Source organism: Elgaria multicarinata, chromosome 17 (genome assembly GCF_023053635.1).
Source record: "Elgaria multicarinata webbii isolate HBS135686 ecotype San Diego chromosome 17, rElgMul1.1.pri, whole genome shotgun sequence".
Lineage (NCBI taxonomy): Eukaryota > Metazoa > Chordata > Lepidosauria > Squamata > Anguidae > Elgaria > Elgaria multicarinata.
This window is the reverse complement of record NC_086187.1, coordinates 22229989-22257737: the sequence shown is the minus strand read 5'-3', so window position 1 is coordinate 22257737 and position 27749 is coordinate 22229989. Positions and strand designations below refer to the sequence as shown.

Below are 27749 nucleotides of genomic sequence, written 5' to 3'. Positions count from 1 at the left end.
TTTCCTCATCTCTGATCTCTCAGCAGAGATGAGGAAAGGATTCCCTTGCTAGTGCAGAAAACTCTGGCTGCAGTGCTTTGATCATTTTGGCAGCAATAGAAGCAGGTTGATCTGGCAGGATGCTTGGAGTGAGGGCCACACTTTTTGCACGGCAGGTCTAAACGGATGAATGGTCTGACTTGGTATATAAAGCAGCTTCACATGCTACCTATGTGGCTCAACCCAGCAAAAGGAGGTGAGCTGCATTTAAGGGCCACAGGGTTGAGTACTGGTTGTTGTTGAACCATGGGTTATCATGTTGTCTGGAGCCAGCCACACGAACAAACCATGGTTTGTTAACCACAAACAACCCACAGTTCAGATCCCTACAACAAACCATGGGTTCTCTTCATGGGTTATTCATTGTTAAACAAACCATGGTTTGTTAGCGTAGCTGGGTTCAGACAACACAGCAACCCATGTGCCAACGAACACCCGTTGTTCCATGACAACCCACACTCAACCCTTGATGTGGGTTATTGTGTTGTCTGAACCCAGCCACTTACTCATGCATTCTTGAAGAAGAATGCATTTACTTTTGAAGCACTGAAGTCTGCAGGCAGCGACTGCAGGCAGGTTGCTTGCACACAGAGGAGGCGTTCGTCCTAGACCAGTGGTTTCCAAACTTTTTCAAGTAACGTCCCCTTTGGTTCCACAAACTCATGCCCAGTGCCCCCTGCCCGCGGCCCCTTTAAATGGGAAGCACCCGCCGCAGGCTTGCCGAGGGAGGGAGGGAAAAGAGAGCGAACGCCTCTGTTTTGCAGCCGGCGTGACGGGGCACACCAAGCAGGGTATGTCTCTTCATTCGTGTTTTGGTGCTTTTGAAATATTTCAATTCACCGTTAAAACGACTCTTCTTAAATGGTATTAATACATGTGTGGATTCTTCCCCTATATGGCTTGGGACCAAACTATCTTCTCCCTTAAAATTCCCTGGGTTTTAAGACCTATTGGAGAGGCGCTTCACGGAAAAGACCACCTCCAGTGCCCCCCTGCCTCTTAGCGCCCCCTGCCGCCCCCCTATGCAATCCCACCACCCTCAAGGGGGCAGTACCACCCACTTTGGGAACCACTGTCCTAGACGCTACTGCCGCCTGTAAATGTTACCACTTGAAAAGTGAACATATGAATCAGACCTACGTTAGGGTAGGCGATTTTAAAGCATCTCTTTATTGTATTCCACTACCCTAGTTTGCTTATTCCTTGTGGGCCACCATATTCAGAAATGCATTCCTCCTGTGCCCTCCTACTACAGCCTGGGCTAAATGACTGTGCCGGGAAAGGAGAAACGGCGGTGGACGCATGAAGCCCTGTGAGGCTGGTGTGTTCCCAGACCCTCTCCACTGCTGATTTGTTCACTGCAGCTGCTCCGGAGGGCAGAAGGAATTAAAATGCTATTCATTTCCCTTTGCTATGGAACAACAGGCCTTGAGCGTTGGGGGTGGTCCTGCCGGCCACCCAACGCACACCACAGGGCACATTTTGAGAACCGGTGCACTTGAAAGAGCGAAGGAAACAGGCCTTACCGTTCTCTCCGCGACAATTCCCTGGGGCTCTCCATATCGATCTGAGTGACTTTTTTGGCTGTCTGTACAGCACGGTTGGGGTTCTCGATGTCTATCATGCCTTCCACTCCTTTGTGCTTTGGCTGGAATGGAAGAACGCAACAGGGGCAACGTGAGCAGCAGCTGTTAGGGTGAGCAGAGCGCGTGGTGTGCAACACTTAGGGCGGAGTGCAGAACCTCTTTCGACCAAGGGCCAAACTTCATTTCAGAGAAGCCAAGGGAAAGGGGGCGGGGGAACACAGCAGGTCGGGGTTTGGACATCCGGGCCTAATGTTCTGCACCCCACCCTATGCAAAAGGCCACTTCTCTTGGCCTTAGGAAAAGCACCTAATAGCTGCAGACCAGAAATAGCTTTTAAAACATAGAAACCTTTTACAAAAATAGCACTGAAAGCAATCAGGTGAACAGAGAATCATCAGGACCCATCATGAGTGAATTGAGCATCCCAACCTTTCTTCCATGTAACAGGAGAAACATCTTATTAGTACCTGGTAGTCTTCATCCTCCTCCTCCTCCTCACTCTCGTCTGAATCTAGTGATTTCTCCTTCTTTTTGGGTTCACCTGTTGCTCCATCTCCTCCTTCCTCCTGCTCCTCCTCTTCCTGTGGGGAGTGAGAAGGATTACCAGCATGAGATCAAAGCAGTGAAGGTTTGAGTGGAATTAGAACTGGGGAGACCCAGATTCAAATCCCCCACTCAGGCATGAAGCTCACTATCCCACCTCACAGGGGTGTTGAGAAGATGAAATGGGGTGTGTGTGTGTGGGGGGGGAGAGAATGGGTGGAACATAAATGTAATAAGGTAAAATTTGGAATATGCTGTTCTGTCAAAGATAATGTTCTGTACATGCCTGAAGGAGCACAAAAGAAAGATCTCCACCCTGTGGTCAGAATAGGAAAGGAGAGTCAACCGAAGGTTCTATTGTGGTGTAAATACCACTGCAATCACATCTGTATTGTTGCAAATCATCCATTTTAGAGGAATAATGAAGGTGAGCATAACAAAGGTGTAACGAAGTATAACACTATAATTACACCACAATAGAACCTTCGTTTGATTCTCCTTTCATATTCTGACCACAGGGTGGTCTTTTGTGCTCTCACAGTAGAGCAGCCTTCCTCAACCTGGGGCGCTCCAGATGTGTTGGACTACAACTCCCAGAATGCCCCAGCCAGCTCTGCAGTAGTTTTCTCTCCTTTCTTTTTCATGCGTGGAGGATGGATGCGTCCTCAAAGATGGCCTGAGCCAGCCCTCTGCAGCCCAGGTCCCTACAGGAGTTCTGGCCTACAATTCCTATCATCCCTGATGGCTGGGGCTCCTGGGAGTTATAGTTATAGAGAAAGTTAAAAACGATACAAGTGAAAAAGCATTTATATGTTTTGAGAACCAGAATGACGTGGTGTCGAGTGCTGGACTAGGAATTGAAAGATCTAGGTCCAAATCTCCACTTAACCATGAAGCTCAATGGGTGATCTTGGGCCTTTCTGTCTCTCTCAGCCTAACCTACCTCACAGGGTTGTTTTGGGAACAAAAGAGAGAGAAAACTACCCCTGCCCCAAGAGAGAAGGTAGGACGTAATGGGCACAACTGTAATAAACATGTTGGAAACCTTTGCCGACGTTAAGGTTAAACTGTCTACTTTTATTATGAAAACGAGGTACAATGTACACGGATGCTCTCCTGTCTCCGAAGTCCTGCTGCCTAGCAACTGCCGTCAAGGGAAGGCTGATTCCATCCAGGGCTGAGCGAGTTCCAGCTGCTCCGCTCCCCCGCCCTTGCCTCAGAGGATGTGGGTGGGAACTGCTGCTTGGTACGACACCAGGGAAATGCCAGGGCCAGGGCAGGAAAGGCTGCCTGAAAAATCCTGGTTCCACACAGACACCACGTGATTCCTGCTCCTGAGCCAGCTAATCGAGAGTGATTCTATTCTGAAAACCTCTTGGTGAACTGCTTCAATAGGCTCTTGGGGCTATAAAGCAAGATGTTTATTCTAGACAAAAAAGAAGTATCCCAAGACGGCAGATTGGAGAACGGGGAATCGGAGATCCCCCCACCTCACAGCTCAGCTCTCGTCCTCTGCCAGCTCTCGACAAGAAACACCCAGTAGAACCCGGAGCCGCTTACCCGGGCCTTGTCTTTCTCTGCTTGGAGCTGGGCATCGATCTCCTCGGGGCTTGTGTACTGCCGCGCCCGGCCTTTGTGGCCTCCTTTTCTACCTGCAAGCAAAGAGTTTAGGCAAATGAGTTCAGGCTGCCGTCGCTATTCCCGCCTCCTCCGCATTAGGCTGCAAGCAGCAAGAGCCCAGCTGGATCAAAAAAGAAGTCCACCCAGTCCAGAATCCTGCTTTCCCAAGCAGATACCTCTTTTGGGAAACTCCTTTAGCTCCCAGTGCTGAAAAGCCATCGATAAATTGGTCTTCTCTAAAAAATTTCACGCCCTTTTTTGAAGCACCCAGCCCAGTGGCCATCACCACACCTTGCAGAAGCAAATCCCCCTACAAATTACATGCTTTAGGAAAAGTCCTTCCATTGGCTAAGCCCATATCCCCTGCCATTCAGCTCCACTGGATCATCCCACGGTTACAAGAGAGGGAGAAAACTTTTCCCTATATGTTTTCTCCACACCAGGCTTAATTTTATAAACTTCTATTGTCCGTCCCCCTGCCCCATCACCTTCGTTGCCTTTGTGCTAAACCAGCCTTCCTCAACCTGGGGCGCTCCAGATGTGTTGGACTGCAACTCCCAGAATGCCCCAGCCAGCTCTGCTGGCTGGGGCATTCTGGGAGATGCAGTCCAACACATCTGGAGCGCCCCAGGTTGAGGAAGGCTGTGCTAAACGAAAGAGCCGCAAGCATTGTAAGCTTTCTGCACGGGGGAGTTGCTCCCACCCTTTGCTGCAGCGCCCCTACGAGGCAAGCGACTGTTCCTTCAGTCTGGATCCAGAAAAGCGCACGTGCAAATGCCCGGTCCACCTCCTTACCCACCTCAAAAGGGGCTCTTGCTCCTTGTAGACCTGTGGATGGAGGATTACTGAGCTGAGCAAAAAGGGCTTGAGGTAAGAAAGCTCAGACCAAAGCCGAAACCAAGAACTTCTTTCAAATTCACAAGTGCCGGGTGGCCTGGGTCTTCCTAAGACAAGCGCCCACTCCAAATCTCAAGTTCCCCTTCTCAGCAGGGAATCAAGGAGTCCTTCCCATGACATCCGCGGCCTTCTTGGAAACAAACACCGCGGTGTCTCCATCCCTTGGCACGGAGCTCTAAGCCGCTGCAGCCTGTGGCTCTGCTTGTTGGCCTGATCAGAGCCTTCCTGTGGTATCAGGAAATCGACGGCGTCACTGTCTTCCCTCCAAGTCCCTATGTGCTGCTTGACTCATAGCCTGGGCTACAGACCAACTGCAAATGCCACAGCTGCTCCTTACACTCTAGTCCCCGCGCAGGAATCCACACAGCTAGCAACGCCACTGCAGAAAGGCGTTATGAAGAATCCACGCAAGCCGCATTGGTTGGGAACTTTGGATCATTTCTCAATGAAACGGTAAATCTGTGTCTGGATTGCACCAATTCAGACTGCAGGTGGGCCCATAGGCCTGAATGCTCCTGGCTCCCTTGGACACAAAACCTAGCAAGTCAGGAAGAAGGCTGGGCGAGAACTGTTCCCTCCAATTTGCTAGGTTTCTAGGTTCAGGATTTGGTATGGAGGAGTGTTCAGGCCAAGGTGATACAGCCCAGAGCCAAGATTTTCCTCCCCATTGAGAACTAGGCTGCTGATGCCACGTTGATCTTTCAGGGTAAACCTACCGAGCTTTTGCCACACACACAGCAACTTAGGCAAGAGGAACAGAAACACGAATTAGGCTGCTAGCCAGTTGCAGATCTGTTGACACAACAAGCCGTTCAGTCTAGAGCATGGGAAAATGTAACTAAACCCGATTCCCTACCAAAGATCAAGGCCAAATGTAATCAATTTAGATGAAGGTGTTCCTGTTTCCACGTCAATGCTCTTAAAATCAGCACAGAAATGATGTTCTCAAGTCTCAGGAAAAAAAACCCTGGGCATGGCTCCAGAAGCCCTACAGTAGTTGAACCTCATACCCACGGGCCAAAACAAGCTGACCTGTGGCCCCAACGAAGCCTTCTGGGATTCCCTGGCAAGGCCTGCTGGGCCTCCCGCCTCTCCCTGCATGGTCAGAGTGCCCCCCTACAACACAGCTGACGCTCACGGGCTACGCAGGTCTGCCGTGACCGATCTTCACAGGAAACTGCTTTAGCTCTGGGTAGACTGCAACTCAGCCTTGTTACCAAACTGGCACATTTTTAATACTGCTTTTAAACCCATAATTGAGATCCTCTTATGAGCAGAAGGCAGCTCGTAAAAGTTATTCTTGCAGGCTAGTAATGCTGCAGGCTGGCAGAGTCAGCGTGGAGCACGGCCAGCCCACCGCCTCTGCCGGCCCAATGAGATTTCTATGCTGGATGTGCAAGAAGGGGGCTTTCACCTCCTGGGTGTCCAACACAGAAACCTTTACTCCCTTCATGGACGAAATGTAAAAGATGGTTTTGCTTTTTAATGTTTCAAGCTGCTGATGTGCCACCTATGACTTGTTGGTTTATTTGCAAGACTGAACTAGCATGAGTGCAGCTGTTTTTGTAACCCAGCTGCTGCGTCCATTTATCTACTGGTCCAGTCTCCCCCTTCCTGGCGGTCTCCAGATGTGTTTGGACTACAATTCCCAGCAGACCCAATCAGCACAGTAATAGCTATTTGGGCTGGGGCTGATGGGACCTGTAGTCCAGCATATCTAGAAGGCCACAGGCTGAGAAAGCCTGGACTAATACATATGGAGTAGCAGCAAGTGTGACAATCCTCATTCCTGTGTGGATTGCAGCTATCCCAATCCACACCACCTGTCACTGGCATAAAACACTCCTCTTCATCTGTAAAACACCCTAGGTTAATCTTACATGTCCACAAAAGTTACTAGTCCACAAGAATTTGTATTAGTTCACCTTACCTACATGTAAATAAATTGCCACATGGATGATCAGGGGTCTGGAAACAAAGCCCTATGAAGAGAGACTGAAGGAACTGGGCATGTTTAGCCTGGAGAAGAGAAGATTGAGGGGAGACATGATAGCACTCTTCAAATACTTAAAAGGTTGTCACACAGAGGAGGGCCAGGATCTCTTCTCGATCCTCCCAGAGTGCAGGACACGGAAGAACGGGCTCAAGTTAAAGGAAGCCAGATTCCAGCTGGACATCAGGAAAAACTTCCTGACTGTTAGAGCAGTGCGACAATGGAATCAGTTACCTAGGGAGGTTGTGGGCTCTCTCACACTAGAGGCCTTCAAGAGGCAGCTGGACAAGTATCTGTCAGGGATGCTTTAGGGTGGATTCCTGCATTAAGCAGGGGGTTGGACTAGATGGCCTTGTAGGCCCCTTCCAACTCTGCTATTCTATGATTCTATGACCTGAAAAGAGGGGTTGGAGAGGAAGATTCCCTCTTTTCCAGTTTAGGAACCAAGAGCCAATTCTTCCTCATTGCAGGTGAACAGGTGGGTAGCTCTTTACATGTTTGTCGCAGGTATAGGCAAATCTACAGAGGCTCCCTTCAGGCAAATCTGAGCCTTGTGAAATAGACATATTTAATATCTACAAAGCCATACAGAAGTGACAGTAAGCCTGACAGTAAGGCACAACGATGTGCACATGAAAGCGAAGCCTTAATATGTTTGTGTTTAATAACAAATCTGGATTGAATAAGCGGCAGGAAAGAGTTTGCATGAACACAGGATGTGGACATATTGAAAATAAAGCTTGCTTCAAAACCACATCTTTAGGTAACAGCTGTCACTTTGAGCAGCTGTCATCCTCCACCATCAAGCCGGGCACCCTTGAGGAAGCAGCGTTATGGGAAAGCCAGCACTTGGGAAAGACATGATAGAAGCATCCCTTGGAAGCCATCCAAACTGGGTGTGGTACAGCTGCAGCCTGACTTGCTAGCTTTCCCTTCCCTCTTCTCGCAAGCAATCAACCACGCTTCCTTACGCAGAGCAGCAAGGCAGCCTCTCAACATAGGTGGGACAAGCTCAGGCATGCCCCCATCTTTGCTAAAAGGCCTGCAAAAAAAATCAAACATATGTATTTCTACATCCCTTCCCCTTGGCTGTGTGGCATCTGTCCAAACTGGCAGGCGCTTTTATTTCATCCATCTATTCTGCACTCTTGAAGGATCAGACCACCAGTGCCCTCCACATGTGATGGACTACAACTGCCATCCACCCCAGCCAGCATGGCCAATGGTCCTGCTGGCTGGGGATGATGGGAATTGCAGCTAACACACCTTGAGGGTACCAGCTTGGAGAAGCCTGGATTGGACTGAAGGTTAAAAACAAACAAACAAACAAAACCACTGGTCTCCTCAAAAAGTACACGTCAGAATTTATTTATTCAAGTAACCCACACTAAAATAATAATAGTGATATACACCTGTACATACACAGGCATTTGGGCAGCATGACACATCAGGTTCTTATTGCTTCTTTCTTCACTAGTAAAAGGCTAGATGGTTCCATTTTCACTTCTAGAAATGTGCTACTTCTTCTTTTAGGCCATCTTTCCTCAATGCTAGTCCCTCTCAATGTTTTGGGCAGTCATGACACTTGGCCATGCGTGCTGGTGCACATGTAGAACAAAACTTCATCTGTCAGGGATGCTTTAAGGTAGATTCCTGCAAATGAGCAGGGGGTTGGACTTGATGGCCTTGTAGGCCCCTTTCAACTCTACTACTCTGTGATTCAGGAGGGCCAAGGCTGCTTTAGACATTCTCTTCCATTTGGAAGTACATCCCCTGCGGTTCCAGCATCAGCTTATTGAAATGCAGCTTCTGGTGTGAAACAGTCTTCTCATATTCACTTGCTACCCGCAGAGGTATATGGGCAAAACACTTGTTCAAGAGGGGAGTATAACAAAATCTCTCTGCTTCCAGAATTGAATGCATCAAGAAAAAGCTAAAGAACGTTGCCACATGGGCTGGAGCAATTTCAGACAAACAACGCAGCAATTATCCCATAGCAAGGTAATGCCAACACGCGAAAGTTCCAAGAACCCTGCTGGATCACATCAAAGACTCATTTAGTCTTGAACCTTGTTTCCGAGCGACCAACCAGATGCCTCTGGGAAGGCTACAAGCAGGATATGAAAGCAATTGACCTCTCCCATGGTGGTTCCTCAGCAGCTGTTATCGAGAGCCATATTACCTCTGAAACATAGGTGCTGCATATAGCCATCATGACTGGCAGTCATGACTAGATTCTTCCTCCACTCATTTGTCTTTTAAAGCAACAGCACAGAGGCAGCACGAACAGCAGACGAAGTGGTAAAGTTGTTCCTGGACCATATTGCTTAAAGCAATGATGGGCAGAAGGTAGATCTCCAGATGGTTTGGACTTCTAGCTCCATGAAGCCCCTGCCAGCATGGCCTATGGCCAAGAATGCTGGGAGTTGAAGTCCAAAACACCTGGAGAGTTACCTTCTGTCCACCCCTGGTTTGAGGCATAAGAGCTGCCCTGCTGGGTGAGATTGTGTAATCTAAGCACCCTATTTTCAACAATGTCCAGCCAATGCCTCCAGAAAGGCCATATACAATTCCAAGTATTTGGGATTTAGAAGATTTCATGATTAAATGCTCCCACATCTAAACAAAAGCCTCCTGCATGAAGAATATTGGAAGACAGGGAAAGGGATTCTCGCCTAGCTCACTCCTTGGCAATTCAGTTTTCTGGTTCTAGTGAATTCTTGTGTGTTTGTTTATTTAAAGCATTTAGACCACGAGGTGGTTTACAAAACTCAAACAAGGCCATGGCTACAAACAACCAAATAAAAACAAAAACTACAATCAATCTAGACTGCTCTGGATTATACTACATTATAAAGAAACAACAGCACTAATAAGATCATTAAGGGGGAATCATCCATGGAAGGATTTGGTATCAAAAGGGCAGTGCAGAAAAAATATCATATTATTATTATTATTATTTATTTATATAGCACCATCAATGTACATGGTGCTGTACAGAGTAAAACAGTAAATAGCAAGACATATGATAATAATTTGAGACGCAGGGTCTCAGATAATGATAATAAGGAACAGGCTGGTTCATACAGGACTGGGTGATTCTTTAGCTATCCTCAGCCTAAGCCATTAAAAGCTTTCTAAATTAAAAATCCATCACTTTGAACCGGGCCCACGAACAACTCAGAAGTCTATCAGAAAGCTTGTAACATCCAAACACTTCCCTGACTGTACCAATTCTGAGCATAGGCAGCAGTAAGAGGGAACAACTCCGGGGTGGGGGAGACACCCTCTAGTTTGGGGAAATGAAATGGTGGGAAACACCACTAAAGGAGCAAGGATTTAATCCATGTTATACAAGCCCTTGTTTTCTGTGTCCAAAGCTTGGGGAGCAAACGGAGCAGTAGGAAGTATTTTTGGGGAGAGTTCCAGCTCCCACTTGGGAATCATATCTGGGTACAGCCCAGGGGCAGTTTTCACGCCCGCTCTGCTGCTTGAGTAAGTCAAGCCGCTGAATCAGCCCTCTGGCCTGCTTCCCACGTGGCTGGAAGGAGCAGCTGCCAGATCTTCCTCTCTTCTGCCTGGAACAAAACTCATCTCGAAACACACTCTCTCTCTCTTTTCTGTTATTGTGCCTCAGCCTTGCCTGATGCAAATGACCAAGCAAACTGTTTAATACTCCGGTTACCAGGAAGCAGAGGGATCCTGGCCCTCTTATGTATTACAGGGAAGCATGACTGGGCTAAAATTGAGGAGGGGGAAAGAGAGGAGAAAATGGAGCTGGGGGAATCCATGAAGCCCCCTACCGCAAAGGTTTCTCCACCAACACTGAAGAAGCATTTCCTCATCTTCTACCACCATCCAGCACTTATGGGCCTACAGAAGCTCATACCACAGCCCCCCAGAGCTCCTCCTCCTCCTCTGATGCCCCCTCCCCACAGCACTTGTGGGGCTATGGAAGCTCCTACCACAACCCCCTCATCATCCTACCCCCCCAGAGCCCCTCCTCCTTCTCTGATGCCCCCTCCCCACAGCACTTGTGGGGCTATGGAAGCTCCTACCACAACCCCGTCGTCATCCTACCCCCCCAGAGCCCCTCCTCCTCCTCTGATGCCCCCTCCCCACAGCACTTGTAGGGCTATGGAAGCTCTTACCACAACCCCCCTCATCATCCTAACTCCCAGAGCCCCTCCTCCTCCTCTAATGCCCCCTCCCCAGAGCACTTGTGGGGCTGTGGAAGCTCCTACCACAACTCCCCTCACAATTCCCCTCCTCTCGGGGACCCTTCCTCCTCCTTTAGTGCCTTTCCACACACACACACTCCCACAACACTTGAGGCGTTTGGGGTTCCTTGGATCACGAACTCGGAGCCCAATCCTGAAACAAAATCCCTCAGAGTGTCTATAGGGAGGGATAAAAAAACAAACACAGGCGAACAAAACCACCTCCTCAATCTACGGGGGAGGGGGGGAGAGGCCAAAAATGGACCCCCCTCCCTCAGGCTAGGCCCCAAAACCTCCACAGGCTCCTCGTACCGCAGCGCCGGCCTTTCCCCGCCTCCCCCGCTTGCCTCACTCACCTCCTTTGGGCATCGCGAGGACGGAGAACGATGGCGGCTCCGGCTGCGAGCGACTCTTCCCGACCCCCCTCGCGCTTCTACTCAGCCCACCTCACTTCGCCCCAAGCTTAGACGCGGCCCGGAAGCGGAAGTGGCGGCCGGCCTGCCTCTAACAAATCTATGGTTTCCTCCATCGCCGCGGAGCGAAGGCCTCGTCGAGGAGGTTGTGGTGTCTTCGTCAGAGCCTGATGGAAATTAGGGGAGAAAATACAAAAATAATTTTTTTAAAAAAGGAGAGCCAAGCTTTGGTGCTCGTGACGCAAAGAAGGCGGCGAGGCGGTTGCGTAGGAGGGTGCGTCACCGTTTGTGAAGCTTCTCATTGGCGCGACTCCGGACAGGCATCAGCAAAGACACGCCTACCCGTGAAGCCCCTTATAAGCGGCGCGTGACGGAAGGAGGGCCTTCTTCTTCTCTCGCGCCGCGGTGAAGTCACGCAGAGGCGACGCAGAGCTCAGAAGAGGCGGAAGAGCGGAACGAGGAACGCGGAGAAGCGTAAGTGTTTGGGGTTTTTAATGGGGGAAAGGGGGCAGTGAAGGCGGGGAAGGCAGGAGCCATATTCTCTGAAGCCGGGGACCTAAAGAGTTTGATCAGGGATCCGCTCGTCTCCTGCCCGTTCTCTTCCCGGCTAGCCCGTTTCTACGCTATTATTATTGTTCTGTTATTTATTTCCTTCCTATGCCGCCCAAGAGCCGAAGCGCTCAGGGCGGCTCACAACAATTCCCAAGATAAAATATAGCACAACAAGATAAAATTCAGCACAACTAGTCGCATGCTAAAATAAAACAATTGCTAGTTTTTTTCACCCTGTGGGGAAGAAGATGCGAGGGAGACTGGAGCAGGCAGGGGCCATCAGAGCCTGCTTTAGTTGGAAAACAACGCCCCCCTCCCAGGACTTAACTGCCATCTTCACCGTGTGGGGAAGAAGATGCCGGGGGGGGGGGCTGGAGAGCAGGCAGGGACCATCACAGCTTGCTTTAGTTGGTAAACAACCCCCCCCCTCCCAGGGCTAACTGCCATCTTCACCGTGTGGGGAAGAAGATGCGGGGGGGGGGGGCTGGAGAGCAGGCAGGGACCATCAGAGCCTGCTTTAGTTGGTAAACAACCCCCCCACCCAGGGCTAACTGCCATCTTCACCGTGTGGGGAAGAAGATGCGGGGGGGGGGGGCTGGAGAGCAGGCAGAGACCATCAGAGCCTGCTTTAGTTGGTAAACAACCCCCCCTCCCAGGGCTAACTGCCATCTTCACCGTGTGGGGAAGAAGATGCGGGGGGGGGGGCTGGAGAGCAGGCAGGGACCATCAGAGTCTGCTTTAGTTGGTAAACAACCCCCCCTCCCAGGGCTAACTGCCATCTTCACCGTGTGGGGAAGAAGATGCCGGGGGGGGGGAGGGCTGGAGAGCAGGTAGGGACCATCACAGCTTGCTTTAGTTGGTAAACAACCCCCCCTCCCAGGGCTAACTGCCATCTTCACCGTGTGGGGAAGAAGATGCGGGGGGGGGGGCTGGAGAGCAGGCAGGGACCATCAGAGCCTGCTTTAGTTGGGAAAACAACCCCCACCCCCCAGGGCTAACTGCCATCTTCACCATGTGGGGAAGAAGATGTGAGGGGGGGGGGCTGGAGAGCAGACAGGGACCATCACAGCTTGCCTTAGTTGGAAAACAACCCCCCCTCCCAGGGCTAACTGCCATCTTCACTGTGTGGGGAAGAAGATGCGAGGGGGGGCTGGAGAGCAGGCAGGGACCATCAGAGCCTGCTTTAGTTGGAAAACAACAACCCCCCCCCCAGGGCTAACTGCCATCTTCACCTAGTGGGGAAGAAGATGCGAGGGGGGGGGCTGGAGCAGGCAGGGACCATCAGAGCCTGCTTCAGTTGGAACCCCCCCCCCCCCAAAAAAAACAGGGCTAACATCTTTACCTTGTGGGGAAGAAGGAGCTGTTGGTTTGCCCCTCCATTGGGGGATGAGAGGACGGAGCAGGGCCTTCCCACCAGCATAAACAGTCTCCTTAATTTCTTTTTATTTTCTCCCTCTTCCCTCCTCATCCCCTTTTCCTTGTGTGTCATGTCTTTTTTTTAAGAACGTAAGCCTGAGGGTAGGGACTGTCTTCTTTATTGATACATTGTAAGCTGCTCCGAGAGACTTTTGGCTGAGTTGCGGGATAAAAATAAATAAATAATAATTGCATGGCAGGCAAAAATTCACAGTGAAAGTATCCTGCTGGCAAAAGGCTCATCTGTTTAATTTCTACACACTGTGTAGCTGTTAAAGAACTGCAGTTGCTGTTTACATAAAAGGGGCCAACCCTATTTATTTTAAAATTTTATCCTGGTATTTAAAGCCATAGGGATAGGGAAACTTGGGAGGGGAGTTCTCCTGGGAATTATATTGGATTTATGTTCCTAAAGTAACAGTGACTTTCAATCTGTAAAAAGTGCTAATATTGCATTACTTCATGTTTTCTGAAAATTTCCGTTCGTCCCCCCCCCCGGGGAAAAAACGGGGGGGGGGGGGAACGGTTTTTTTCCATGGCTTCAAAATTTCCGGAAATTTTACATTTCTATCCCTGTTCTCTGCAGATTTTACTAGATGAGCTTTTTAGCCTGTCTAGCAAGGGTGTTTCGGAGGGAAGGATGCTGGAGGATGCTCTGGACAACTCGTATCCTGGCCTTTCTGGTCTCCTTCCCTCCCACCTTTCCTCCTCCTCCTCTGAGGTTGCTTTTTTGATCTCAGAGAGCAGCCATTGTGGTCTTTTCTGCACTGGTTACTACGGGGCAGCGGAGGAAGTTTGGCTCTCTGTCTCCCCCTTTTGATCTTGGAAAGGAGGATCTGAACAATCTTATGGTTTCTGGGATACTCTCCCAAGTACCATAGGATTGTTCTCTAAATAGATTTTATTTGTTTAAAGTATTATTGTTATTTTGCTGCTCCTCAGCCAAAACAGCTCCCAGTATAAACAGTTAAAGAAGACAGTGCCTGTCCACAGGCACACAAGCTAAAAAGACACAACACACATGAAAAAAGGAAGGAAGAAGGGGATTTTTTTTAACAGGGCTGAAGGAATGGCCCTTCTCTCCCCCTCATCTTCCTCAGTACAGTCAGCTGCAATAGCTGCTGGTGTAACAGCTGAGGAGGGGTCTTCATGAGGGATGCCTTTCAGCAGGGCAGGGGTGGGGTGACAGATCTGTGACTTTCCAGATGTTATTGGAATCCAGCTCCCATCAACCCCTACCAGCCTAGCGAACGTTAAGCTGTCATGGGGGCTGGAGTCCAACAACATCTTGAGGGACACAGTTTCCCCACCCTGATATAGAGTGACCAGGCAGAGGAGGGCAATGTTCTTGCATCTTTAATAACTGTAGAAAAGCAGACAGTTTGGCCAGTGCTATTTTTCTCAACTCTATGACAAGCTGTTCCTGTCTTCCTTTGAATCTGATCATTCTAGGCAAAATCTTTCTACCACCAGCTCTGTTATCCAATTTCCTTGCTACTGGTTGACTATATGTACATCTCAGCTTTGCTATGTCGATATGTCTTATATTTTAGTTGTAAAATGCCCAGAGAGCCTAGGCTGTCGGGCAGTATAAATATGTAATAAATAATTTAAAAAATAGTGATTGTAATGTGCCTTATAATTGCTGTCATTCAACATAATGTCTTATGGACACTTGGGCTCAAAAATGTGGGACAAAACAATTAGTGTAAATAGTCCTCCTTTCTGAAGGTGGAACACATGTTACCAAGTGTTTTCTGTGTGCAGTGTTTCACTATTGTGAACCGCCCAGGGAACTTCGGCTATTAGGCGGTATAAAAATGCAATTACTAAATATTGCCATAATCTTCTTACAGATCCTTCACCTTTGTTTGCCCAAGGTGAAGAGGAGATGCCTAAGGTGAAGAGGAGCAGAAAACCACCTCCAGATGGTTGGGAACTGATTGAACCAACCTTAGATGAGTTGGATCAAAAAATGAGAGAAGGTGGGTATAGAAGAAGAGGTTAACATGATTCCCTGAACCACCCTTGGTCTGTTGCCACCACCCTCCATTAGCCTCATACCTGAAGATGTAGCGTGACCTGCCCCTGAATGCAAGGACTAGAGACCAAACTGTTCCCCCCAGTTCCTTGAGTCCAGACAGAAATTGTGCCTAACCCCAAACTACACTGGATTCAGCATTAACCCGGATAGGCATTTTATCTGATCCAGAATGGCTCTTATTATATATACATCTTTGTATGTTTTAAGGTAAATGTAATGACTGAGAACACCCTTAGAACAGCTTATAAAAATATACTAATGCAAGAATGAAAACTATGTACCTCCTCACCAATGAGTTCTTGCATTCTAATTTTCAGGATGCTGTGGGGGTTTTTCCTTGTAGGAAGTAAGATGGAATAGCAGATGCAATGAACACTTAGAATCATAGAATAGTAGAGATGGAAGGGGCCTATAAGGTCATTGAGTCCAACCCCCTGCTCAATGCTGGAAAAGTAAATGTCTGCTCCTCTTTTCTCCCCTCAGCTGAGACTGAACCCCATGAAGGGAAGAGGAAAGTCGAATCTCTTTGGCCCATTTTCAGAATTCATCACCAGAAAACACGCTACATTTTTGATCTCTTCTACAAGAGGAAAGCCATTAGTAGAGGTAACACAACTATCGTCTTGATCTCTTACTGAAGATAACTGTTTTGTGTGGTTAGGAATGGCTGGAAAATTGGTTTGTGCATGTCTTTATTAGTTATGTAATAAAAGAAACAAATATTCATTTTTCTAGTTCTGGGTGCTAGCAATCAGAACTTTTTCTCTGATACCTTATCTCTTTCCTGCTTAGAATTGTACGAGTATTGCATTAAGGAAGGCTATGCAGACAAAAACTTGATTGCAAAGTGGAAGAAACAAGGTTATGAAAACCTCTGCTGCTTGCGCTGCATCCAGACCCGCGATACCAATTTTGGAACCAACTGCATCTGTCGAGTGCCCAAAAGCAAGCTGGAAGTGGTAAGAATGGTTTTTAAATTAGCTCAGAGTCATTCCAGCAATTCTTCTATCATTACATGTCCTTTGCTTTTTGTGCATTTTCTCTGAGGCCTGATTCATGCAAATAGGCAGGAATACAGCCTCTGGAAATCCAAACTGTATGAAAGAGAAGCGTAGCTGCTTGTGAGAGAGACCTTATCTTTGTTAAATATCAGGAAATTGGGAGTAGCTATTGAACATCCTGCCCCCCGCCGGTTAAACCTGATCACACTAGCATCAAAGTGTAGTTGCCATTTTGTAGCACTCATTGCCTTGTGAAATTTGAAAACTTAATGTTAGAAAACTGGAGAAAAGTCCTGTCCTGTAAGATGTGGTATCCCACATCCAGGCATTTCTAACACTCTTGAGTTAAGAATCTTTTAATAAGGAAAGCTGAGATTATAGAACACTGTACGTGCTGCTTAGGGTGGTTTTTATGTTGATGACCTTTTGAGTTTTAAAAAATTCAGTGGTTCTTTAATAAATGTGTGAAATTAGAATGGATCAGCATCAGACAACTACCTCTAACCTCATTTGGCACAAGTCCCTCAAGACAGTTTTACCAACCAGCAAGACTCCGCCCTTTATATTGTTCTACTGTGTATCTCTGCCTTGTGATGACTAACACACTGGTTTCGTTCCACAGGGAAGAATAATTGAGTGTACTCATTGTGGATGCAGAGGCTGTTCCGGATGAAGCGTTTTCTTTTTTCCACGTGACCACACCTTTCTGAGAGATTCTTAAACGGCTGACTCCCCATCAATGACTGTTCACAAGAGCTATAACTTGTATTTTAAAAGGAACTTGCAGTGAGTGGCGTGCCTTGGCACCCCATAATGCATCCGCCTGAATTGTAAATGCTGTAGTGTGTCTGTGTCTGTTGTAGCCTTTATTTTAAAATAAAAACCTTCCCTACTTCCCGAAGAGGTATGGGGGCATAGTTCTGTGCTATTTTTATGAATTTGTTTTCATAATAAAGGGTTAATTGGGTACATCTTTGTCCTTGAATCATTTGGAAACATGGAGACAACTGATGATCAGTGATCAGGTGTAGTGTCATTGGACTGAGAGAGCTCGCTCATATTTCATGTCAAGCAACTAGAAGCTGGAAACAAGGGGGGGATGGTGTGGTTTGACCCATGGAGAGGGGAGCCAAGATAAATAGGGAACACTTACTTACATCACCTTGTCTTAGATCAGGGAGGCAATTAGGGCTGCTTCAAATGTTATGTAGTAGTCCCATCAATCCCCATGCATTTTACTTCTGAATAAACTTTCATAGGATTTGTACATGCTGTTGTAATGCCAATTTGAAACATAATGTCTACATGAAAAAGACAATTTTCTAGGAGTAATTTGCTTTATTATTGCGCTGTCCCATATGTCTACTATGGGTTTGTGCATCTTCTGTATTATCTTTGCTTTGTGACTGCTTAGGAATTTGGTATTTTGCCCAAGGGTGTGGCGTTTCTTCTGCTGCCATCCACTTCAGCCAGCGGGAGTAGTAGGCTCGAAAGCCATCTATTTTCTCCAGATAATAGTCCTTTGTTTTGTACTGTAAGAGGAAAAGGAACAGAGTTAATACATTTATTTAATTTCATTTATATACTGCCCCATAACCGAAGCTCTCTGGGTGGTTGACAGAAGTTAAAACAGAAAATTAAAAACAAATATACAGAATTTAAAACCATCAAGAACATAACAACTATTCTGGGGTCAAGTAAGGGCAAACAAGCTCCGCATATGTTGTTAACTGCCTGGGAGAAGAGAAAAGTCTTGACTTAAGAAGAACAGGGCTTGTGGAATTAAGCGGGAGGTGATTCGTGTAAAAAAGTAAGATACCCCTTCCTAGATTTATCAGAAGCGACAATCTTTTGCATCTTCTATGTGGAAAGGATGGATGAATTTACTATTTTTTTAACGGTTTCCACAGGGGTGGGGTGGGGGATGACCCAAGGCTTAATTCTCTCCCACTGCACTCAAAATGAGATTTAGGGTTAGGGTAAACAACAGTGCAAGGTATCTTACCCTATCAAACTGAGGAGGATACTGAGCTGCAAACTCCAGCTGACGTAGGACAACTTCATTTGGAGGAACCTGATTATTTCTCATATCCTTTAGGATCTCTATAAGGTAGGTGTAGTTTAGTCTCTTCACGGCTGCATTGATAAGTGTACTGTAGATGTGCACATTGGGATTTAGTCCTGACCGCTGAAAAACACAGCCCCAAGCAGTGAGTGAAAAGCAAATCTAAAGGACAGACATTTGCATCTGTAGGAATCCAGACACAGACAAAAGGCATCTAAAAGGAGACAAAAGGCATCTAAGTCCAATATTCCTCACTATCACTTGTTCATGACAACCCCGGGTTTAACAAACTCTGGGTAGCTGTGATGTCCAAACCAGACCTATAAATACAATTCTTTCAATCAAACCAGTATTCAGACTGCTGGTGCAAGAAGCCAAAGAAAAATCAGTGGGGATGAGAAATCACATACTGTAGAACTGACCTGCTACAACTACAGGTAGGGGGGTAGTGGTAAAGCTAGGTTGGAAAGACAGGATTTATTTATATTAACAAAACTCCTCAAAGCTTGTAGACATCAAAATCACCCAGTCTACCAGAAGCTAGAGCTTTCTGTACCTTCATGTCTGAGAGTAGCTGCAGTCCATCGGTACTTTTACGGCAGGCTATTGCTAAATTACAAAATGTCTGTAGATTGGGAGATAGTCCTTCCTTTAGCAGGATGGGCAGCAGGCTCTGTAATATAAAGACATATGAGCAGGGTCATATACATTCCTTGCTAAAGTTCTGTGCTGAGTAGAGGTGCTTTGCAACGCGTATAAAGCTGAATAACTTGAGCAAGTCTATCATTCATTCTGGTTTTGCTAGTCACAGAGAAGTAGCAATATATGCCACTGAAACACCACTTCCAACCGTGCTTTTAAAGATAATAATTGCAGCTTCGAGAGCTAGGACCTTGACAACAACAGCAGCAGCAGCAGCGAGCCTCAGAAAACTGAATTCTGCAAATGCTGCATTCCGAGCCACACACGCTGGCACGCTGTGATCTTACCTTTGCTCCCACCAGATCTGCTCGCTTGCTCTTTTTCCTTAATAGGGTATTAAAAAACGTTAGATCCGGTTTCAAATTGTTCTCCTCCATCGTAGCCAATAAGGAAGACTCTGACGGACTGTTGGGCTGCACCAACTCAGCTAGCAGTGTGAAAGTTTTGATATTGGCTGGTACGTCGTTGTCCTTCATTTTCTTCAAGAAACCCTCCATGTTCCCCATCAGAGCTAGTCTATCAGAGGGCGTCGCCACAGTCCCTAAGGAAATCACGTTTTTGTTCGGCGTGTCCAAGTCCAGCAAGTTGGGGAAGTTGCAGGTGGCCTCGGAAAAACAGCCCACGTCCACGTCTGTAGAATCTGGAGCCAACCGGCTTTTATCCGAGATCACCAATTCCCTGGTTGTAATGGAATCGGAAGGATTAGAGAGACCCCCTGCCTCTGCCTTTGTACAATCCTTGCTCACGCTTCTGTTTCGCTTGTCGGCTTTCCCGTAATTTTCTGGGAACATGCGTTTTTCCAGTATTTCCACATCCAACTGTACTGCAGCTCCAGCGTCTCCTTTTCCCCCTTTCTGACCCTTTACTTTCTGGCGCTTCCCAGTGGACTCCAGCCTCAGGACAGCTGGGCTTTGCGCTGATGGTCTTAGCAACAAATCAGAAGCCACAAGAGGGTCCCCGATGCCACAGTCTCTGGCAGCACTGAGCATCAAGTTGTAACTGTAACCATCAGGTTTTATGTTCAGTTTTAGCATCTGCTGCCAAACCTGTCTTAGGAAATAGGGCAGAGTTAAGGTGATGTGACATACAATGAATTCTAGATCATCAGCAGAGTTATAGCTGTTACACTGATGGGGAGCAAGGCGCCCATTTGATCCTAAATATGTTTACTCCCCGGTAAGCATTATTGGGGTCACTACAAGACCCAAAGCTGCTCATATATAGTAAGGGAAGGAAAGAAACCTCTCGTGCAAGCACTGAGTCATTACTGACTCTTGGAGGGACGCCATCTTTCGCTGACGTTTTCTCGGCAGGCCTTATAGCGGGGTGGTTTGCCATTGCCTTCCCCGGCCGTGATTACCTTTCCCCCAGCTAACTGGGTACTCATTTTACCGACCTCGGGAGGATGGAAGGCTGAGTCGACCCGAGCCAGCTGCCTGAAACCAGCTTCCGCTGGGATCGAACTCAGGCCGTGGGGAGAGTTTCAGCTGCAGAAACTGCTGCTTTACCGCTCTGCGCCACACGAGGCTCATCATATATAGTAAACTACAATTTAAAATGACATCTACTTCCTGGATTATAGTGGCTCATGTAGTGATCAGCCCTATGCGCCTGCTTATGCAACTCCACTTTAACAACAATTACTCAGGCAGGATGCGTGGTTGGATTGCCACCTAGAAGATGGGCTATTGGAATTCCCCATGTGACACTAGCTTTAGGCTACCCTGCACGAAGGGATCACCTGGACTCTCAGCACCAGTTTTGGGGTTGGGTAGCGTGGGGAAATCTGAAATTGCTGATACTGCAGTATACCCTGTGGCTTGAGGAAAGATGTCTGAAAATAACCACACTCAGTAACTTATAATGAGCATAGTGATGGCAGTCTCAAGAGGAACACCGCCCCTTGCTTTAAAACAAGAAGCAGAACTGACAGCACAGTTGCTGTTTTAGTTATACGATTGGAGGGTTTTATTATTATTTATAATGTGTTCTTATTTTGTACCATGCTGGGCAACCGTTGGTGAGAAGGTTGGAATATAGATATTTAATAACAGTAAGTTCTAAAACACACACAAATGTAAAGATCACAACCAGAGGGTGCAAATACTTTAGGGTACAATCCTATGCGTCTTTAGACAGAAAGAAGTCCTACAATTCCCAGCATTTTAACTCCTTGCTGGTTGGGGACTTCTGGGAAATGTAGGACCTTTTTCTGTCTAGTCTTTCCCCCTCGCATGCTACTTATGCTCCCACTTGGGAGGAAAAGCGCCATGCAGGGGAATCCCTATTCTGGTCATTGATAAGAGATAAAAATGGGGATTCCTCTGGGGTTTTTTTGGATGCAGGGGAAGGCCTTGCATGAAATCCCACAGGCTAGATGAGCCGGTCTGGTGGGCAAAATGTGTTCGCCAATACCAGTTGGAAACTTTGTTGGTTTGCGACGCTGTAAAGGAGGAAGATAGCACACAGACCTGCAAGGCATATCGGAACCCATTCTCTTTGTCTTTTATGCATCCCATGAGCAGGAAGTTGAAAGTTTCTGAGGTGACCCTGTGGCCTTTATGGACAATTTCCTAAAAAGGGGGGAAATATGGTAATTTCGTAAAGACTATTCCACAGTGAAGAGCATTAACAAAATATTGACTCTTCTGTAACCCAGATATGTCACTTCCTGAAAAATGATCCCTAGAAAATTTCTAGGGGAGTAAGAGAACTTCAAGAACACCAGTTTCAAGTTAAAATTAGTGAAGGCAAACATGTGAATCAACCTATTCGGGTATGTCATATAGGATAAAAGGTCCCAAATATTTCTGCTGGGATCACCATGGGGAGCTGGGAGAATTGTAAACATCCTTGTTCCTTAGGTAAAAGAAATGCCACACACTGTCTAAATTTTGTTAAGGCTGGGAAGGAGCAACTTTTGCTTCTGGTATTTCACTTCCCAGTTCTTTGGCAAACAGGAAATTCTATATGGTCTCAGTTCCAAACTCCTCCAAGGACTAAAGTTGGCTGAAGAAGGTAGGCCTCAGTTTACTGGAAAGGCCCTCACTGGTAGCAACCATCAAGACATGATGGGGGAGTATAAGATATATAAGAACTAGAATAGTCCATGATAATGCTTAGATAGGATTTACAATCATTGTAAGTTATTCAAAAGTATTTTAGAAGTCTGGGGTACAAAGGTAATGACACAACCTTTACACACACACACACCCTTCCACAACAGTACATTCTGAGGGAACCTTTTCATAACAATTCACTTGATTTTCCACTGCCTCCATTATTGGCATCTCCTTCAAAACATTATAGCTTTGCTACCTTAAAAGTTTTTGCTGGGCCTTTACGCTGTGCTCATGAAATGCCATTATTTATTTACTTAGGAAGATTTATACGCCACCTTTCTGCTATGAAGCACCCAACACAAGTTACAAAAAGAACGTTAAAAACAGATTAAAATACTTATGCCAGTCAAAAGCTCCTCTTTACCTTAAATACGTCAAAGCACATGTGGAGATCCGAACAGAGGGCACAGACTTTCAGCAGAGCATGGTATGCAATAAGATTCAGCTCCACGTTTTCCTTCCGTAGCTGTTCTCGTAACTTAAGTGCACTTTGCAGGCCTGAGTCTTTCCAGGGCGACTCTGCACAGGCATTAAACAGGGCTGTGTATGTGGCTTCAGTAGGAGTCAAGCCTCGCTTTTTCATCTACCTCCCAGTAAAACAACAATTGAAAAGCTTAATAAAAATATCCAAAACAGGGCATCGTCCTTGCAATTATGCATATTAGGAAACTGAAGCTTACTTTAAGAGTAGGCAATGTGGTGCCCGCCCCTAAATCATCATCATCATCATAGAATCATAGAATAGCAGAGCTGGAAGGGGCCTACAAGGCCATCGAGTCCAACCCCCTGCTCAATGCAGGAATCCACCCTAAAGCATCCCTGACAGATGCTTGTCCAGCTGCCTCTTCAATGCCTCTAGTGTGGGAGAGCCCACAACCTCCCTAGGTAACTGATTCCATTGTCATACTGCTCTAACAGTCAGGAAGTTTTTCCTGATGTCCGGCCAGAATCTGGCTTCCTTTAACTTGAGCCCATTATTCCGTGTTCTGCATTCTGGGAGGATCAAGAAGAGATCCTGGCCCTCCTCTGTGTGACAACCTTTTAAGCATTTGAAGAGTGCTATCATGTCTCCCCTCCATCTTCTCTTCTCCAGGCTAAACATGCCCAGTTCTTTCAGTGTCTCTTCATAGGGCTTTGTTTCCAGACCCCTGATCATCCTGGTTGCCCTCCTCTGAACAATAATAATAATTTTATTTCTTACCCGCCTCTCCATTTTGGTCAAGGCGGGGAACAACAATAAATGATAAAATACATAATACTCAAATAAAACATAATATACATTGTTAAAAACATTTAAGAAACATCTTAATAATAATACATTCATTTCTTGCAATAAGAAATACCTTTCTTGGGGTTCTGAAGAGGCAATCTACGCCCTTCACTTTTTAAAAATAACATTTATTTGAGAAGGATTATGTATATGGGTGGAGAAATAAAAATATGGGGTAGAATGAGTTGGAGTACTGGGGATCAGACTCCGTCCCCAAGTCTTACTTATCAGGATACTTATCCTTTGTAACTAGCCCCGCCTCCCAAAATGGCAGCCATTTTGTGGTGGTGGCCAGGACAATTCCTCAAATTCTCAAAGGAAGTGAGGCAGGTGGCTACCAGGAGGAGGGCCTTCTCTGCTATGGCACTTCGGCTGCGGAATGAGCTCCCTAAGAAAGTTCGCTTGGCACCTACATGATATGCTTTTAGATGTCAGGTGAAGACCTTTTTATTCTCACAGCATTTTAACAGTCTATAAAAATGTTAACTTGCTGGTTTAAATTTGTAATTTTGCATTGCTGCTGTTTTGATCTGGTTGAGCTTTTATACTGTATTTTATATTATGCTTTTATACTGTTGTTTTATACTTTGAATGTTTTTAATTTTTGTGAGAGAGCTCCGGCTATTGGGCGGTATAGAAATATAATAAATAAATAAATAAATAAATAAATTGTCAGATGTGACTGCAGGCCTCAAATGATTGCCTACTCCTGCCTTAGAATACAGGAGTCAATCATGCAAATCTCAATCAACCACAGAGGACTTGGATACTAGGTGGCAAAAAAAGGAGAAGGAGGTATAAACCTGGCAGAAAACATCTAGGGATGGGTTGCTAAGCCCTAGGACCACAAAAACATTTAGATGGAAGGATCTCATAAACTATGGGGATTTTGATAAGTAAAAAAGAAAAAAGAGCACACCCTGAAAGACTAAAGTCAGCTCACCCTTGTCTATAGAATGGCCTATAGAAGGGGTGGGTAACATGCCCCTCCCCTTCCCCGCTGGCCCAATGGTAGCAACTAGCTAAATTTGGTTCTTTTGGCAATCTGTAGATGCGATGGAGAACCAAAAGAGTTAGATCCACCTTGAAAACCAGCTAAATTTAGCCACTGTAACAGTGTGTTGCCAAATATTGGTGGTAAACTGGCAAATTAGGGGCTTTTTTCATATTTTTTGGGGGGGATCCCCCTATGGGCTGCACAGTGCCATGTAGAATGCTGCCTGTGGCGGGGATCCTGGAGTAAAAATGGCTTCCAAACCTCCAGAAGCTGCCTGCCTCAATCTGCCACCTGACGGCAATTCTCTCCAGTATCTGAAAAAAAAAAAGTCTGGCCATGAATATTTACATCATTATATAGCCTGAATGCCTTCTTCACGTAGCCAACCCTGCCGCAGCCACCAATCAGTACTGTGTAGTTGCTCTCTTCTGGCTGGAGACGCTCCTCCTTCAGCATCTGTGTCTCAAAGAGGTCCAGGGCTTCTGCCAGCTAGTAAAGAGAGTAGATGGAAGGAAAAGCTGCTAGAGTAACATATTACAGACAGGATGCAAACACACACACCACTCCCAACACACAGACAAAGACTAACTATTAATTAAAACGCCCTGGAAGAAGTCAGCTCCATGCTAAATCTACCAGACCACTGTTCTTCAGCTGATGAGTTAGGACCTGGCACTGGGTGGAAACTTCAGCCGGCAAAAAAAGTGCGGCACAGCCAAATGCCACAGCCAAACTGTTGACCGGGGCCAGTTTCAGGGAGCAACTTCATTGGCTGCCAGTTTGTTTCCAGACAGAATTCAAAGGGCTCATTATGACTTACAAAGGCCTATATGGCTTGGGATCGGGCTTCTTGGAAGGCCCATACAAGCCTGCCTGAGCTTTAAGATGTTGTGGAGAGGCCCTTCTTTTGAGACGCCACCATCACGGGCGCGTTTGGTGGCAACGTAAAAGAGGGCCTTTTCGGTGGCTGCTCCCAGGCTGTGGCACTTGTTCCAAGGGAGGCGATGTTCGCTCCTTCTTTGCTATCCTTTCAACACCGGGCAACGTGGGTGCTGTTTTTATCCAGTCCTTGTTACATTGTCATTGTAGTTTAATGTGTTTTACTGTTTCAATCTATTTTAAATTATTTTCGTAAGCAACCTTGAGTGCCATTTTTTGGCAGAAAGGCAGGGTACAAATCAAATAAATAAAACAGCACCATTGCAACCATGCAAATATATACGGTAGAAATTTAAAAGGTTAGGGTTTCCCAAAAGCAGGTTTGGGCTAATGTCGGACCCAAAGTCTGAAAAGCCTGAAGTTTACAGCACTAGCTCATGATAGCACCTCAGAATACTTGTTAATCTCATCAGTTTTGACTACATTGACCAGCACCAACTGTACAGAGTCACTGGCAGGGGTCTTTTCTGTCACCTGCTACCTGATCTTTTCAACTGGAGACACTGGAAACTGAACCCAGGACCTTTGCAAGTAACCTATCACTGAGCTATGGTCCTTCTTTCCATAACTATGCAATTCTGTTCAGCGCTTTTGCAACAAGGATAATTGAGACAATGACCTTATCTTCCTTTATCAATGCCTTGCACTGTAAAAAATACCAATACGGAGTGTTCCTGCGACCACGTCTGGGCTTTGGTTCCAGCTCTTCCTCCTCCTCCCCACCCAGGGCTTGGAGCTCTAAGTTGTGAAATCCTTCTGTAGCTTTACGGAAAAACTTCCTAGAAGAAAATTTCTGAGACAACGTCCCAAAGTCTTCATCTGTATAAGACTCCTCTTCCTCTTTATGCGCTGCTTCAGAGGAGCTGGCCGACTGCATCTCTTTCACATCTCTGCTGTGTAACTTGTAGGCTATCGGGGATGAACTAAAAGGCCTCAAGCCCAGGGATGTGAGCAGATACTGTGGATTTCTGGGCCGTGCCAGGTGTTTCTTTGGAACCATCCACAACCTGCAAGCGGGACACACCCATGGACAAAGAGAACCTCTCAGGGTGAAAATTCTCGCAGGAAAGCGACGGGATATCAGCTGAACAACCGTCATGATATTGCCTTTTTCCAGTTTAGGCAGCCATCTCCTGAAATCCAAATCCAAAATATTGTTATGATTTTTAAGTTTAATTTAGGAAATGCATAAACCGCTTCCCTTAAAAAACAAAGCCCAAAGAAGTATAGGTGAAACATGAAAACAATTAAACATTAAAACTGTTCAGACAACACGCCAAGCCACAGTGGTTAAGCATTTTGAGCTAAACGTTATGGTTTGGCGTGTCTTGTGAACCATGACTTTGCAGGTCATTGGAACCATTCCTAACCACGGTGGCTACGTAACCACAGTTTAAACACCAGTGTTCAGACAACACACTAAGCCATGGTTAGGAATGGTTCAGACAACACGCTAAGCCATGGTTCACACAAGGTGCTGAGCTCAAAAAGCTTAACCACCGTGGCTTAACGTGTCATCCGAACAGGATCCTTCACTAGCCATTTCCTGCAGGAGGGTTAGTGGCCTAACCATGGCTTACCGTGTTGTCTGAACAGCCCCACTGATTCTCATAGAATAGTAGAGTTGGAAGGGGCATCTAAGGCCATCGAGTCCAACCCCCTGCTCAATGCAGAAATCCACTCTAAAGCATCCCTGACAGATGGTTGTCCAGCTGCCTCTTGAAGGCCTCTAGTGTGGGAGAGCCCACAACCTCCCTAAGTAACTGATTCTATTGTCGTACTGCTCCAACAGTTAGGAAGTTTTCTCAACTTAGCCTACCTCACAGGGTTGTTGTTGGATTTAAAAAAAGGAGAGAGAGAGGAGGGCCACGTGAACCGCCCTAAGGCTCTTTGGAAGAAAGGACGGGTATAAATGTTAGAAATAAATACAAAATGTGGACCTCCTCGTCCAGTCAGAGCCAGGAGGAATGAGGCGAGGGAGCCCCTCCCCCTCAACACCTACCCCTTAACGATCTCCGCACGCACGACGCTCTGGCGCTTCCGCTTCTCAACCTATCCCCGCCTCCTAAGGGGCGTGGCTTTCAGCGACGTCGTCCCCGCCCCCCCGCGTGTGCGTGACCGTGGATTGGCTAATTCTTCCTCCCTCCCTCCCTAACGGCTCTCCGCCGCCTTCGAGCGCCTCGCCTTCATTGGCTGAGCGGCGCAGACGAACATGAGGGCGCCGCGCGTCCTTCTCCCCCCCGCCAATCCCTCGCAGGCAAGGGGCGTGGCCTCGCCTCATTGGAGCGCGTCGCGAGGTCAGGGGTCAGCGTTCCCAGCGTGCCTCGCGA

At 46.9% G+C, this 27749-nt stretch overlaps 3 protein-coding genes across 4 annotated transcripts in view; 1 reads left to right on the top strand and 2 right to left on the bottom strand.

Moving 5' to 3' along the window:
* Nucleotides 1-27749, bottom strand: part of PDAP1 (PDGFA associated protein 1) — a 227007-nt gene that overhangs the window by 3090 nt on the left and 196168 nt on the right. The window contains exons 2-5 of one of the 2 annotated variants that reach the window (XM_063143657.1): nt 11255-11315; nt 3729-3820; nt 2093-2206; nt 1566-1687 (exon numbers count right to left, since the gene is read on the bottom strand). In XM_063143657.1, the coding sequence (XP_062999727.1) occupies nt 1566-1687; nt 2093-2206; nt 3729-3820; nt 11255-11267 (341 nt within the window). In that variant the 5' untranslated portion in view covers nt 11268-11315. Of the gene's footprint in view, nt 1-1565; nt 1688-2092; nt 2207-3728; nt 3821-11254; nt 11380-27749 lie in introns of those variants that run through there. The other variant, XM_063143656.1, reaches the window with a different exon arrangement.
* Nucleotides 11722-17293, top strand: BUD31 (BUD31 homolog). The gene is made up of 5 exons (XM_063143066.1): nt 11722-11785; nt 15136-15264; nt 15807-15929; nt 16116-16282; nt 16947-17293. Exons 2-5 carry the CDS (start codon nt 15171-15173, stop codon nt 16995-16997), a joined length of 435 nt encoding a protein of 144 aa, XP_062999136.1. The 5' UTR covers nt 11722-11785; nt 15136-15170; the 3' UTR covers nt 16998-17293.
* PTCD1 (pentatricopeptide repeat domain 1) lies at nt 17647-27449 on the bottom strand. The gene is made up of 9 exons (XM_063143487.1): nt 27422-27449; nt 26039-26552; nt 24829-24969; nt 22578-22796; nt 21563-21664; nt 19379-20137; nt 18946-19062; nt 18330-18512; nt 17647-17856 (listed from the first exon to the last, which is right to left on the bottom strand). The coding sequence occupies exons 2-9, from the start codon at nt 26516-26518 to the stop codon at nt 17647-17649; spliced, it is 2211 nt and encodes a 736-aa protein (XP_062999557.1). The 5' UTR covers nt 26519-26552; nt 27422-27449.